The 15,103-nt window shown below is 44.5% G+C and overlaps 1 protein-coding gene across 7 annotated transcripts in view; it reads right to left on the bottom strand.

Annotated features, from left to right (window-relative positions):
- Irag2 (inositol 1,4,5-triphosphate receptor associated 2) overlaps window positions 1–15,103 on the bottom strand; it is a 50,725-nt gene that overhangs the window by 11,924 nt on the left and 23,698 nt on the right. For 5 of the 7 annotated variants that reach the window (XM_076940838.1, XM_076940839.1, XM_076940840.1 and 2 more), the window contains 8 exons: window positions 12,981–13,027; window positions 12,820–12,884; window positions 12,572–12,670; window positions 10,979–11,055; window positions 4,801–4,882; window positions 2,906–2,969; window positions 2,782–2,809; window positions 2,284–2,424 (listed from right to left, as the gene is read on the bottom strand). In XM_076940838.1, coding sequence (XP_076796953.1) covers window positions 2,284–2,424; window positions 2,782–2,809; window positions 2,906–2,969; window positions 4,801–4,882; window positions 10,979–11,055; window positions 12,572–12,670; window positions 12,820–12,884; window positions 12,981–13,027 — 603 coding nt within the window. The remainder of the gene's footprint in view (window positions 1–2,283; window positions 2,425–2,781; window positions 2,810–2,905; window positions 2,970–4,800; window positions 4,883–10,978; window positions 11,056–12,571; window positions 12,671–12,819; window positions 12,885–12,980; window positions 13,028–15,103) is intronic. The other 2 variants (XM_076940842.1, XM_076940843.1) reach the window with 2 other exon arrangements.

The following is a 15,103-nucleotide window of genomic DNA, read 5'->3' as shown; positions in this document are numbered from 1 at the left end:
GGTGTGTCCAGAGAAGAGGGAAGATACACTTTGATGTGGGAAAACACCATCACATGCCTGGATCCCTGACTGAATAACAGGAGGAAAAAGAGAAAGCAAGTGTGGTGGTTTGAATAAGAATGGCCCCCATTGGTCCATACATTTGAATACTTGGTGGAACTATTTGGGAAGGATTAGGAAACATGGCCTTGTTGGCAGAGGTATGGCCTTGTTGAAGGAGGTGTGGCCTTGTTAGAGGAGGTATGGCCTTGTTGAAGGAGGTGTGGCCTTGTTAGAGGAGGTGTGGCCTTGTTGGAGGAGGTGTGGCCTTGTTGGAGGAGGTGTGGCCTTGTTGGAGGAGGTGTGGCCTTGTTAGAGAAGGTGTGTTACTTGGGGTGGACTTTGAGGTTTTATGACCTGCTGCCTCGTATGCCTGATATGGTGGTTTGGACTGTCCTTGTCACCATGCCTTCTGGCCATGGTGAACTATACTCTCAAACTTTTATTCCTATATAAAGAAGAAATAAATTCTTTCCTCTCTGAATTTCTTTTGTGAGGTATTTTGCCACAGTAAACAAGGAGTAACCGATATCTTCTCTCATGAATAGGTGTGGTCAGGTTGGCTGGGCATGTATGCTACTGTGTCACACAGACTCGTGTTCTTTCCCATGGTGATGCCTTTTCAAGGCCATTCTCCCCAGCTGGAATGAAGAACAGCCTCGAGAGCAAACAAAGCTGCTTCTCACTGTCTACGTGACTGTCAAATATCTAAGACTGTCCAGATCTTAAGTGTTATGAACCCTGAAAGAAGTGTCATCTTGTTGGGTGGACATCATAAGAGGGTTCTTCCAATCATGCCATCAGGCATCACAAATGGTGGATTGCTCAATGATTCTGGAGATGCTAATTTTTGACTATTCTGGTTTGCTGTGTATATCCTTTCAAATAATCCTACAACATGACAGGTAACAGATGCCAGGCGCTTGTTGTCACACAGGCACAGTGAAAGGCAGCCACACTTGAAACATACAGAAATGGAGGCTGCAGCTAAAGAGGTGGCTGACCAAAGGAGACAGCCATTGTCAGATGTGTAGTCTTCTGCAGTGGTTTGAGTAACTACCTCCAGTTGAGAAGGGGAGAGCAGAGACGAGTTGTAAGCAAAACGGATGTGGCTAACTACAGCAGAACATGAAGAGATAATTTGGCAAGAGCTAATGAGTAATTTTAAAAAGTTCTAAACAAAGAAAAGCCCGGGACAATGACTTCACTAAGGAATTCCACCAAACACTAAAGAAAACACACATCAATCCTCTTAAAATCCTTCCCAAACACTCAGCAAGAAGGGGTATTTCCTTCTCTGAGAACGTATTACCTCCATACCAAGGCTGAACAAATGTTACAAGAACATATTAATCAAGAACATATACACTCACATGGCATGTGCATGCCCCTCACCACATACATACAAACAAGACTAACTGTCCTCTATCTTCGTACATGTGCCATGGCATGTGTGCCCCCCCCCCCGAAATACAGAAGTATAATAAAATAATTTTTAAAGAACATACCACAGACCTTCAGTAGTTCCAGTGGGATAGTACTGAAACAGACACATACAGACTTTCAGAACACAACAGAAGGCCAAGAAAACAACTCTTACGTCTGTGGTCAAATGATCTTTGGGAAGGAAACTAAAAAATACGCAATGGGGAAAGGACTGCGTCTTTGAGAAATAGTGTCGAGAAAAGTGTAATATATGCATCTGCCCATGTATGGAACTAGACTCCTGTACCACGTGCAAAAGAAAACAACGAGACAATAACTATATGGCTGGTCATGGTGGCTATAGCTGTAGTCCTAGAACCCGAGGAGCAAGGCAGGAGATGGCTATGATTTCAAAGCCAACCTGGGATGCATACCGAGTAGCAGGCTAACCAGAACTATGTAACTATATGGCAAAACAAAAAGAGGAAGGAAGGAGGGAGGGAGGGAGGGAGGGAGGGAGGGGAGGACGGAAGGAAGGAAGGAAGGAAGGAAGGAAGGAGGGAGGAAGGGAGGGAGGGAAGGAAGGGAAGAAAGAAGGAAGGGAGGGAGGGAAAAGGGAGGAAGGGAGGGAGGGAGGGAGAAAGGAAGGAAGGAAGGAAGGAAGGAAGGAAGGAAGGAAGGAAAGAAGGAAGGAAGGAAGGAAGGAAGGGAGGGAGGGGAAAGGAAGAAAGGGAGGGAGGAAGAAAGAGAGGGAGGGGAAAGGAAGAAAGGAAGGGATGGGTGTAAGCATGTGACTTATGTTCTGAAGCATTTGCTCACCTCTAAAAGCTTTAAACAGTTTGTGATTTCTTTCTTCAAGTTTTCCTCCGCCAGGTCCCGGGACCTCTCTTCAAGCTTCACCCTCTTCTCCAATGTAAACCAGTCACACTTAAGTCCCAAAGATAACCTGAGGAACTCTGCCTGTGACCACAGCGCAGTGAGGACGGGGAGGAGAGACGTTAGAGACTTCCTTCTCCCCTAGAATCCTACGCAGCACACAGAGGCTTTGCGTGCACTCAGTCTGGTGACTGGCTTATGCAAAGCCATGGATAGGAACTTCTGAAGTACAAGGAGGGGTGGGGCAGGAGGGGCTAGAAGGAGGGAGAGAGAAGGAAAGATAGAGGAGAAAGGAGAGAGAGGGGAGGGAGGAAGAGGGGAAGAAGAAGGAGAAGAGGAGAGGGTACAGAAATGGGGAAGGGGCGGGGAGAGAAGAGAGGAGGAAGGGGAGAAGAGAGGGGACAGAAAGAGGAGACAGGCAGTCATTTGCTTTAAACTCACCTCCACCTCCTTCTCATTTGCTGAAGTGCTGCAGAAGGAGACAAAGGATTTACTTGCACGCACCCAACAGAGCAAGAAAGACTTAAACACAAAGGTTTAAGGCAAGGTGCGAAGGAGGGCTTACTTTTCACTCTGCTGAAAGTTAAGGAGCTTCACAGATGCTTTGGGAGGGGTGGAAACCTCTGTTTCTGTGGAAAGACAAAAGTATCTGATTAAAATACTTAACCTCTAAAAGCCTGTCCTCCACCCAACGCTGTTAGATACTAACGTCACTAAAAAATAGTTCTCTGAGTAGACAGGCAGCTAATGCACTTGCTTACACAGTAAGAGAGTTTAAAAGGCCGCTAGGAGCACACAGACTTGCACTTCGGTGCACCAATGGTGCATGAAAACCAAGCATGACTTGGAGTCACAGGACCCTGATGCCCTCTGTGTCACTGCGGACGTCTGCAGCTGGGTCAGCCTTGGATCAAGACTTTGAGAGCAGCGGTGCTCACAGCAATTAGAGTAACTGGAGTAATAACACAGTGTTTGTCAACTCTATGGGATTGGAAACATCCTAGGTTGGGTCAAATCACCTATAGTGCCACTTCTATATGTGGGTGGCATCATGCCAAGGGCTGGGGTTCCAGCACCAGCATCTGTCTCGATGTCTCCTGACGCAAGGGGACCTGCTATCTGGTGCACCTGTTGGCACGCCTTCCCCGTCATGATGGACGGTGTCCTTCAAGGTACAAACCTTTCCTCCTATAAGTTATTAGTGTTGTGTATTTTGTTACAGCACCAAGGAAAGCAATGGATACAAACAGTGCTGATAAACATGCCATCCACCTTGTGGTTCAAGGACGACCTCTATCATGACTGTTCTCTCTGCATCGGCTCTGAAGCATGAATAACATTGGCTTTAAATCTGACAACACTCGGCTTAAAGCCAAGCTTTGGCTTTTAGACATGTGACTGTGACCAAGCCGAGACCTTGTCAAACCATCTACAAGATAAGGATGTGATTTTATGTAACTGTATAGTCACGTGAGAATGTCACAGCAAACCCTCCGTGGCAAATGCTTGTACTGCTTTTCTGAGCTTACGAAACCACTGTTTACCTAATTGCCTTGCCTTTGGAGAGGCTGAAATGACACAGATGACAGCTCAGTGCTCAGATTATGAGTACAGTAGTATAACCTCAATAAAATTTTTGGGTTTTTTTTTTTTTGTTGTTTTGATTTTCTGGGGGGTTGGGGACAGGGCCACATGTATCCCATGTGACACCATGAACTCCCTGTCTATCTGAGGCTGACCTTGAGTTTCTGACCCTCCTTCCTCCTCCACTTCTGGAGTGCCACAGTTAGAGATGCTAGCCAGCAGGCCTGTCCTGTGTGATGCTGGGCAGTTAAAGCTAAGCTCTCACATGCTAAGCAAGTGTCTCACCGACCGAGCCACATCCCCAGACCAGTATAATTATTATTTTTAGTCAATCTCTCTGTTTTCAAAAAGAGAGAACAGAAGGTTAAGCATCTTCCTGAGACCACAGGACCAGACACCAACCCAGCCCCCATGTCTGTGAGGCTGGTGCTGTTTTGAGAATATTTACTTTTATGTGAGGTACTGAAACCTCAAACTGGTGTCTAATAGCTCGCAGCATAGACTTCCTTCTTAGCTTCAAGTAGCTACTAATGGAAGAGTGTGTGTGTGTGTGTGCACACGCGCGTGTGTGGGGTCAATCAGGCAATGAAACACAAGGCTTGACCCCACTGGCTGATCTTTTTTTTTTTTTTTTTTTTTTGGTTTTCGAGACAGGGTTTCTCTGTATAGCCCGGGCTGTCCTGGAACTCACTTTGTAGACCAGGCTGGCCTCGAACTCAGAAATCCGCCTGCCTCTGCCTCCCAAGTGCTGGGATTAAAGGCGTGCGCCACCACCGCCCGGCTTCCCACTGGCTGATCTTAACCCAGGATGCTAAATGTTCTGTAGGTGGCAGACCCAGCTTCATCCTCAGAGTATCATGGGGGACCGACACTTACCCTGGTTGCGTGCACATGCCTTACCTCCCGAGGCACTGCCCTTCTCTCCTTCCTCCGTAGTTCTGAGTTCCTCTCCTGCTTCCTAAAATTGGAAGAACTCTTATTGGTATGTATGGGATGGAAGTCCTTCAGAACCAAAGGGTTCCATGCTTCCTGGTTTTGCCCATCCCATGTCTATTAAAATCATTCTGCAGAACTCCAGGAACTGGAGGAAAGGACCAGCTCCAAGGATCTGGTTGAGGCCAAGGTGACATAAACATAAAGATGTGAAAGTGTTGTCACAAAGGAAACTAAAGGATGTGCATGAGGAGAGAGACACTGGGAGCTTCAGCACAGAGGGTCTCCTCAGGCAAGGAAGACAGCACAGGGTGGAGGGAGCTATCCTGGAGCCATCTCAGGCTACAGCAACAGGTGCCCTACATGGCTTGATGGAAGACTTTCATTCCACATGAACACACACACACACACACACACACACACACACACACACACTTGTTACAGCATATGCTCAGTTGTTACACACAGAGAGAATCACTTAGTATTTTCTTGTTGTTTGACACAAAATCTCAATATATGTGTATATATATATATCCCATGAGCCCACACTATCCTAAAACTTGTGATCCTCCTATCTAAGTGCTAGGTTTACTTGATTAAAACATAATTGAATAAATAGTTTCCTTCAAATATATTTTAAGGCCATTAACCAACTGTTATATAATAAGTGTGTGTGTGTGTGTGTGTGTGTGTGTGTGTGTGTGTACCAGTAACTGTATAAGCAGATTGTATTGCAATGGTCTGGAAAACTTAGTGGGATCACTGTGTGCACATAGCCATTTTTTGAGAGGCTGTCAGATACAATTAGATGAGTGGAGACACTTAGAAAACTAAGTAAATTCTCCTGTAGAAAATAAGCCTAATGGAGCAGACCACTTGTTGAGGCTTCCATCTGCCCCATTCCCAGTGGACTGTGCAGATCCTGGTGACACAACTTACTTTCCTTTCTCACGTTCACCACCTCAACCATGCTCCCCCTTCTAGCCCATTCTCACTCCTAAGTGTCAACTCCCAATACCTAGAAACATGTTCTACCTGGAACCCCAGTGGCCACACCTACCAGGATCCCCAAAGCATTCCCTACCTACAGCTACCATACTCTCCTAAGACCCAGCAAGGACAAGATAAACCAAGGAACAGAACACCCACTGGACAAAGACAAGACCAGATATCAGCACCTAGAATTATAATCACCCCAGACCCAGATTCCTGGATGCCAGCATTAAAACCACAGTGAGAGCCAGGACAATGTCCCCACTAGAGCCCAGCAACCCTCCCACAGCAGGCCTGAGATCTGCAGGAGAGCTGAAGCTCAAGACAAGGGCTTCATAGCCTTTATGGATACGACAGAGGCCCTTAGAGGGGAGATAAACGAATTCATTGTTGAAATCTATGTAAACACAAAGAAACAGTGAAATGAAATGAAAAAAAAAAAAAAAGAGTTTTGAGACATAAAAGTGGAAATAGAATCATTAATGAAAACCCAAACTGAGGGAAAATTGGAAATGGAAAACCAAGGAAATCAAACAAGAACCTTGGAAACAGGCCTCATCAACAGAATACAGAGATGGAAGGGGATCTCAGACACTGAAGGAAAGATAGAAGAATGAATACCTTGGTCAAAGATGTGAAACCTAAAAAGAAATATAGGCACAGAATATCTAGGAAATCTTCTCAATAAAATCATAGAAGAAAAAATTTCTGACCAAAAAAAAAGGGCGTGCCTATCAAGGTACAAAAAGCACACAGAATACCAATGAGACTGGAGCAGAAAAGAAAGTACCCATGACATAGAATGATCAAAACACTAAACACACAGAGTAAAGAAAAAATATTAAAAGCTGCACAAGAAAAAGACCAGTGAAAATACAAAGGTAAATATATTAAAATAACACCTGGCATTTTAATAAAGACTCTAAAAGCCAGAAGGGTCTGGGCAGATGTTCTACAAACTCTAAGAGATCAGAAACACCAGCTCAGACTATGATACCCAGAAAAACTTTCAATTACAATAGGATAAAGAACATATTCATGATAAAACCATATTTACGCAGTATCTGTTTACAAATCCAGCCCTACAGAAGGTGCTAAAAGGAAATCTTCAACCTGAAGAGGTTAACCACACCCAAGAAAACACAAGGAATAAATAATCCCAGACCATAAAATCAGCAGAAGGGGGAAAACCCACACTATCGTAATATAATAACAAGAATCAACAAACACTTGTTCATTGATAACTCTCAACATCAATGATCTCAATTCCTCAATGAGAAGACACAGACTAACAGAGTAGACACAAAACCAGCATCCATTCTTCTGCCGAATCCAAGAAACACTCTGCAATATTAAAGATAAACATCACCTCAGAGTAAAAGAATAGAAAAAGATATTCCAAGCAAATGTACCTAAGGTGCAAGGTAGTAACGCCATTTTAATATCTGACAAGATAGATTTCAAACCAAAACTGATGAGGAGAGATGGGGAAGGATGCTATACACTCATCAAAGGAAAAGTCTTCCCAGAGGACATTGCAGGTCTTTCAGCAAACACGGGGGCACCCAAGTTTGCAAACTTAGCACTACTACAGCTTGAATCACACCTCAACCCTCACACAGTGAGAGCAGGTGACTTCAATACTCCACTCTCACCAACAGACGGATCATCCAGATAAAAACTAAACAGAGAATCCCTGGAGCTAACGGACGTTGTAAACCAAATGAACCCAGCAGACCTGTATGGGACATTTTACCCAAACATAAAATAATATAGCTTCTTCTCAGCAGGTCATAGAACTTCCTCCAAAACTGACCACATACTTGGACACAAAGCAAGCCTCAACAGATACATGAAAATTGAAATGACACCCTGCATCCTATCTGACACATGGATTAATGCTGGATTATCAACAACAGAAACAACTGAAAGTCAACAAAATTATGTTTTTTCAATATCAATACTGAATAAAAAAAATGGGTCAAGATAGGAAAATTCAATTCTAGAATTGAATAAAAATGAATATACACCATACACACACTCATGGGACACAGGGAAGGCCGTGCTAAGAGGCAAGCCCATAGCACTAAGTGACTACATTAAAAAAAAAAAAAATGGAGAGATCTCATACTAGTAACTGAACTGCACACCTGAAAGCTATAGAACAAAAAGAAGTAAGCATGCCCCCCTCCCCCCAAAAAATAGATGGCAGGAAATAAACAAAGGGCTGAAGCCAATAAAATAGAAACAGAGAGAACAACACAAAGAATCGATAAAACAAGGAATTGGTTCTTTGAGAAAAGAATCAACAAGATTAACAACCCCTTATCAAAATTAACTAAAAGTTAGAGAGACAAGATCCAAATTAACAAAATTAAAGAAGAAAATGGAGACATAATAAAAGACACCAAAAAAGTTCAGAGAATCATGAGGACATACTTTTTAAAAACCTACACCAATTGCACAGGCACTAAGATCGACAACTAATAATGGGAAAGCTTCTGTATGACGAAGGACACTGTAATTCAGATAAAAAGGTAGCCTACAAAATGGGGAAAGATTTTTACCAACTAAACACCCAGTAAAGATCTAATATACAAAATATACAAAGAACTAAAAAGTCCTAAATATCAAGAAGACAAATAACCTAGTTGAAATGAGGTACAGATCTAAGCAGAAAGTTCTTAAAAGAGGAGAGTGTCCATCAGGGTTCTATTATCCTTGAAATGTGTCAGTATATGCACACCTGTAATCCCAGCACTCAGGAGGCTGAGCCAAACATCATGAGCTCTAGGCTAACCCGGGCTACATGATAAGATCCTACCAGAAAAAAAAAATGAAAATAAATAGCAAGAGTAGATGATAATAATATGTTCTGTATTCTCAGTACGTCCAGCCTGCCTGCCAGTCCTTGAGAAATCTCACCCACACAGTTACTTATCTGATGACAGGAATGTACGTCTCCTCCTCGAGTGGGCTTACTGCACTATAAAATCTTAACTGTGCCACACTGATTTTATTTTGTCTCAAATTCTACCGTTTTCCTTCTCTCCCTCCTCTCATCATTTATTCTTATAGGGTCAGCTCTGAGCCTGCGCCCGCCTGCCTTTGCCCGTGTTCATTTTACAGGGTCAGCTCTGAGCCTGCGCCCGCCTGCCTTTGCCCGTGTTCATTTTACAGGGTCAGCTCTGAGCCTGCGCCCGCCTGCCTTTGCCCGTGTTCATTTTACAGGGTCAGCTCTGAGCCTGCGCCCGCCTGCCTTTGCCTGTGTTCATTTTACAGGGTCAGCTCTGAGCCTGCGCCCGCCTGCCTTTGCCTGTGTTCATCGGCGATTTACAGTGCTTCACCGTTGGGAGCTTGTGTTCCTCACCATCTCCCGTCTCTGAACTATGACGACAGCACTGGAACTTGCTCCATCTCTTCGTCACTGTTTTCAGAATCCACTACTCCACTATCCTTAAGATGTCTCCAGGGCTGCCTTGTTGTGAGATCAAAGGAATCTGCCTGCACCTAGGAGAGGCTCCCATGAGAAACTGAAGATCCCGAATTTCCCTCTGCCATTGTTAATAAGAGGAAACAGGCATCTGTAGTATATAGTAGACAACATGGCATCTTAGCGACACCCCACACTAAAGGACAATTCTAAATAACAGACCCATCAGTCACCTCTGAAACTTTAACATTGTTATCTACTGTCCCACCCCCAAATCCTCAGGCTGCATCTTTCTTGAGTTTCCTGAATTGATTTTGGTGCGTGGTACTACATGGAGCTGGCTCTGACCATACTCATGTATCCAGGGTGAAGCAACAACAGTCTGCACTCACAGCCCCACTGTGACAGAGGGAGTCGTGCAAAGGAAAGACCTCTGAGAACCGTGAAGCAGGTTACCCTTCAGTCACTCGTGCCAATGAACCGTTTCACACAAACACATTCTTACACACACTCACACATTCTTACACACACTCACACACACTCACACACTCTCATATTCATACACTCTCACACTCACACACTCTCATACTCACACACTCTCACATCCACACACTCTCACACTCACACACTCTCACATCCACACACTCTCACACTCACACACTCTCACATTCACACACTCTCACACTCACACACTCACACACGCTCAAATGAGTAAAATGTAAGCAAGAGCCTTGGAGAACCATGAAGCTAGAGCACAGCCTCCAGCCTCTCCTCAGCCATTCTCAGGAGTGGCAGTGGGTCTTCCCTCATGAATAGAGGTCACCTGCTCTCTGTGGGTCTTTGTGTTAACCTTATAGAGCCATGCCACTCCCGTGGCTCCTCCTCTGTGACCTGATGGGCTTTGATCTCAGTCACTGGTCACTGGGATGTGTGTTTCTTCACCTGATCAGCACAAACACATCACACGCACATGCAAAAACACTCTCACAGGCCACCTCAGAGTCTTATGCTGATATCCTACACACACAAACAGACACGCACACACACACACACAATATCACACACATACACAATCTCACACACACAGGCCTTCTCAGTCTTCTGCTGACATCCTACAGACATACACACTCACATGTACACACTCACATGCACACACATACATTCTCACACAGACTCACATGACATGCACATACACATATTCACATGCTCACACACTCACACACTCACACACTCACACACTCACATTCTCACACAGATTCACATGACATGCACACACACATATAGTCAATCACACACTCATATACACATGCCCACACACTCACACACACATGCCCATACACTCTCTCTCTCACACACACACACTCACATTCTCACACATGTACACACTCACATATAGCTGCTGTTTTGCTCAGTTGTGTGCAACAATGCCCTTATCACCTTGTTTCTGGTTGATGTCTGACACATTAACTAATTAATGAGCGAGTGAGTGCATGACAGCATGGAACAAAGCTGTCCATACTCGGGCTCAGCGTGTGACCTGACCCAAGTCAGTAAGTAATACTGGGCCATATAACTAATTCTAGGAAGTCAGATTTTACTCCTAATATCTCGATCAAGTAAGATGAGAATTCTAAAGAGTGTGAAGTAAATTCAAAGGGTCGGTTGGATCTGCACAGCTTGTCACTGTTTCCTCACCTGCTGGGATGCAGCCTTGGCTACACTCACACACACTGGGTCTCCACAAGCTGCATTCTCTGAAGCTGGACTGGCGCCTGTAAGAAGAGGAGGAAACACAGGGAAAGGCTGGGGAGCCGCACCAGTCAAAAGAGGAAGGAGCAGCAGGGTGGTGATGTGGGTAGACTGAACAACAGAGGCTGGCACGTGACTGCAGTCAGATGCCCTGCAGTCTGCCAGTGCACAAACGGAGAAGCCCCCACCCCCTCCCCCCCAGGCCTTCACAGGAGCTGAGCTGCAGAAAGTTCCCCAGTCTGTAGAGTGCCCTTTCAAACTGAGGGAGGACTGGGTGCTTCTTTAAGTCTTTCTGGGGCTAATGCTGGCTTTTTCTAATGCCAGAAGCCACGTGGAAGAAGGGGAAGGAGTTAGAAGTTAGCCTTGATACAGCTTGTCAAGTAGGTTTGTAACTAGTGTATGCAGGGCTGCTGCTGATCACATTCTGATAAAGGTGGCATTCTGTCAAAGCATGGATGCTTCAAGAACGTGAAGCTGGGCAAAGGGACCATTTGGGGACACTGTCATGCTTGGGAATTTCTGTTCATTTTTGCACACTGTACACAGAATGCTGGGAGCACACTGCCTAACATGTAGTACTTTTCAAGAAACAATCAGCCTACAGTGTTATAAAAGAGAATACAAAATAACAAGGGCTGGAGAGGTGGCTCAGTGGTTAAGAGCACTGGCTGCTCTTCCAGAGGTCCTGAGTTCAATTCCCAGCAACCACATGGTGGCTCACAGCCATCTGTAACAGGATCCAATGCCTTCTTCTGTTGTGTCTGAAGACAGTGGGCTCACATATATACAATGAATTTTTTTTTTTAAAAAAAGAAAGAATAACAAAATAGACATCAAGTTTTTTGAAAAATATTATTTTTCCCCCATAGAAGTTTTCCCTCCAATTTTAGACCTGGGACTGAGGAGTCAAAAGACATAGGATTCAGCCAGGTGTGGTGGCTCAGGCCTTTAACCTGGCATTTGAGGGCAGAGGCTGGCAGTTCTTTATGAGTTTGAAGCTGGCCTGGTCTACATTGTGAGTTCCAAGCCAGCCAGCATCTCAAAATATGTCAGCCATAGTGATGTCTCACTGGAGATGGCCATAGAGAAGTCTTTGTCTTCGAGGCCATATGGACCTGCCTACTGTCCAGCCGCCTCCCTGGATTCCTAGCGGACCAGGGCTAACAGTTCCATCATCCTGACTTGACATTCTTATCTATATTCTAAGCACGTGTTCACTCTTTCCCAAGCCACCTGCTGATCAGACTTGACCGAATCCAATCAGTTTCTGTCAGATGGCAATATTTAAGGCCCATTATAATACACTGTGAGTTTTCTTCTGTGTATAAAATTGAAAGAAAATGGCAGGCTCCTCACGTGTCATAGTTGCCTCTTACCCTTTTCTCTAGACGATATCGTCAAGGTTTTGTACAAAATTTATTTTCTGAAAAGGAATACCCAGCAGTATTAAGCAAGCAAGGCCACCGGCTTCCCTAGTTTGTAGGCCCACTTAGGGGCTTGCTTGCTCAGACGTTGCCCTGGAGCCCATTGGCATTTTACCTGGCATGGCAGAGGCTGCTCCTGCTTCCTCTTCCTTCTCACAGAGAGGTTTGCAGTCAAGGTCACCAGAAGCCATGTGCAAAGTGTCTGATCCAGAATCTGCCAATGGGAAAGGCCGACAGCAGGGGAGCTATGCAAAAGAAGCATTTGCCTGGGCGCCTCTCATCTGCACACCCTTAGCCAGTGGCCAGATGCTGGGCCTGATTTGTAATAAGAACTCCAATTTCCTCTCTCCCAGAGCTACTCACCACTGGACGTCACAGTACTCTCTGAGGATGAAGTGTGTTCAGACGATGGCTGTGTGAGATACTCCCTGACAAAAGGACACAAGAAATATCTTCAACACACTCAGCAAATAACTCCCTTAAAACCCAACTGAAAACACATCCAATTCATAAGCGTAGCAGACCTGAACTGTGATGGGCTCTCGGAGTACAAGTGGCCAGCACCATTCTCCTGCAGGGAACAAGGACACTCATGACCAGGGATCTGACAGTGACCATCCCAAAATGGTAGCTTTAGGCAAGTATCCCCAACAGTGTTAAATGAGCCACTATTTACTCTGCTCTGGCAGAGGTTTTAAGAATGGAACCTTTTAGGGAATCCTAAACACAATCTTCCTCACAGCTGTTCTCACAAGACTTTAAAGAAAACAATGTATCTGTGGGGAAAAATAAATTCTAAACTCACAATGATCAGAGAGTTTATTTCACACAGAGACATGTTCTCTTTACACCGTGTACCACAGGACTATAATGTTCCTGTTTATGAAATTGTTACTCGGTGTAACAATGGTAACTTTGGACCAATTGTTACTCACTGTCGAACTATGGACCCAAACCGACTTAGATTTCCTGCGGGGGGGTGGGGGGGTGGGGGTAGAAATCCTACAGTTCAGACTTACTCGGATTATATCCATGTTAGCACCCATAACTCCATTCAAAGGGAATGCTTCTGAACTGCCGGGGACAAGGTTTTCAAAGTTTCATTTGAGCCCTTAAATTTATAGTAAAGGTTATCAACTAGAGAGGACCTGGTGTGCGGGCCCTAGGGTTTGTGCACACACTTACTCACTCACTCTCTTTCAAAACACAAAGGCGGGTATTGCTGTGGTGCTTCCTTAAACTGTGGGTTCTTCCTGTGAGCTTCGTCTGGTCACTATGTGTTTAGGAAGGGAAATTGAATTCAAAACTGCTTTTATGCCAGCATATCTGAAGCCCAGGCAGACGGTGTGAAATGAGAACACTCACAACTACAAACAGATGCGCATAAACTGTGCTATCAACTGGACAGGTGGCTGTTAAAGGCCACGGCCAGTGGCAGGCTTCTACAGAGGAATGCCGCTTTCAAGAAAACATTGACAGTCACAGAGAGCTGCAGTTTAGTGAGGGCTTGGGGCGTGTGTGTGTGTGTGTGTGTGTGTGTGTGTATGTTGGTTGTTGGTTGTTATTGTCATTGTCTTATCTCATTTGGATTTGGGCAGTTCTGAAAAACAGAGACCTTGGTCATTCTGGGCAAGGGCTCTGTCGGTGAGCTACTCCCAGTCCGGCAGCCTATGTCTATTTAGTTTGTTAAAATCTACAAATACTATCTGCCGCTGAGGACCCAGCAGCTGAAGGAGCTTGACACCAAGTCTGATGACCTGAGTTCAATCCCTGGAAACCAGTAACAAGGTGGAAAGAGGGAGGGGACTCCTGCAAGTAGCTTCTGCATGTACGCTATATACAACATGTATGTACCGTCTTAGCTCCTTGAAACTTATACAGAGGAGTTTTGTTGGGGGTAGGATTTATGTATGAAATTAAAGCCAGAGGAGAAAGTCTACCAAGAACCTGAGAAATAGACAGCCAGGTCTTCTGAACCACATTGAACTAAATACAGAGTCCTCTCCATTGCAGACTGCCTTTGAGCATGCATTAACTTGGGCTCTTGGGAAAGGGAGCCTTCTCAACTATTCCGATGTATAAAGATTTAAATATAAGCGTGGGCTGGAGAGAGGGCTCAGCCGTTAAGAGAGCTTGCAGCTTTTGCGGAGGACCCGAGTTTGGTTCCTAGCACCCGTATGTCAGCTCAGTATAACCTGTACATTATCTCTGGGGATCTGACATCCCTTTTCTAGCCTCTGCAAACATCTGCATGTACATGTGCATTGATTCACATGGACACATGAACATAAAATTTTTTAAAATTTTAAATATTAATTTTTTATGTGTTCTCCTCAAATATTAAAAAATAAAAAGCTCAAACTTGAAAAATAAGAATCTGTGTCACTGCTTAAATTTCTATTAAATTACCTCACGATTCTTATTTATGTTTTGTTTTTGCATTTTAAACCGTTTGGCTGATAATTGTAGATACCTACACATACTGAGAGGTTTCATTTCATGCAGCCAGCCAGGGCTGTCATCAACCACTGAAGAACTGCTCTGTATCACCTACAGGAAGCTGAGTGGTGCTCGTTCTATCTCTGTACCATTTAAATACATAGTGATTACAGCTTTACTTATATACAGTATGTATATGTATACAGAA

This window comes from Arvicanthis niloticus, chromosome 9 (genome assembly GCF_011762505.2).
Source record: "Arvicanthis niloticus isolate mArvNil1 chromosome 9, mArvNil1.pat.X, whole genome shotgun sequence".
Taxonomy (NCBI): Eukaryota; Metazoa; Chordata; class Mammalia; order Rodentia; family Muridae; genus Arvicanthis; species Arvicanthis niloticus.
This window is presented reverse-complemented; position numbering and strand designations above follow the sequence as displayed.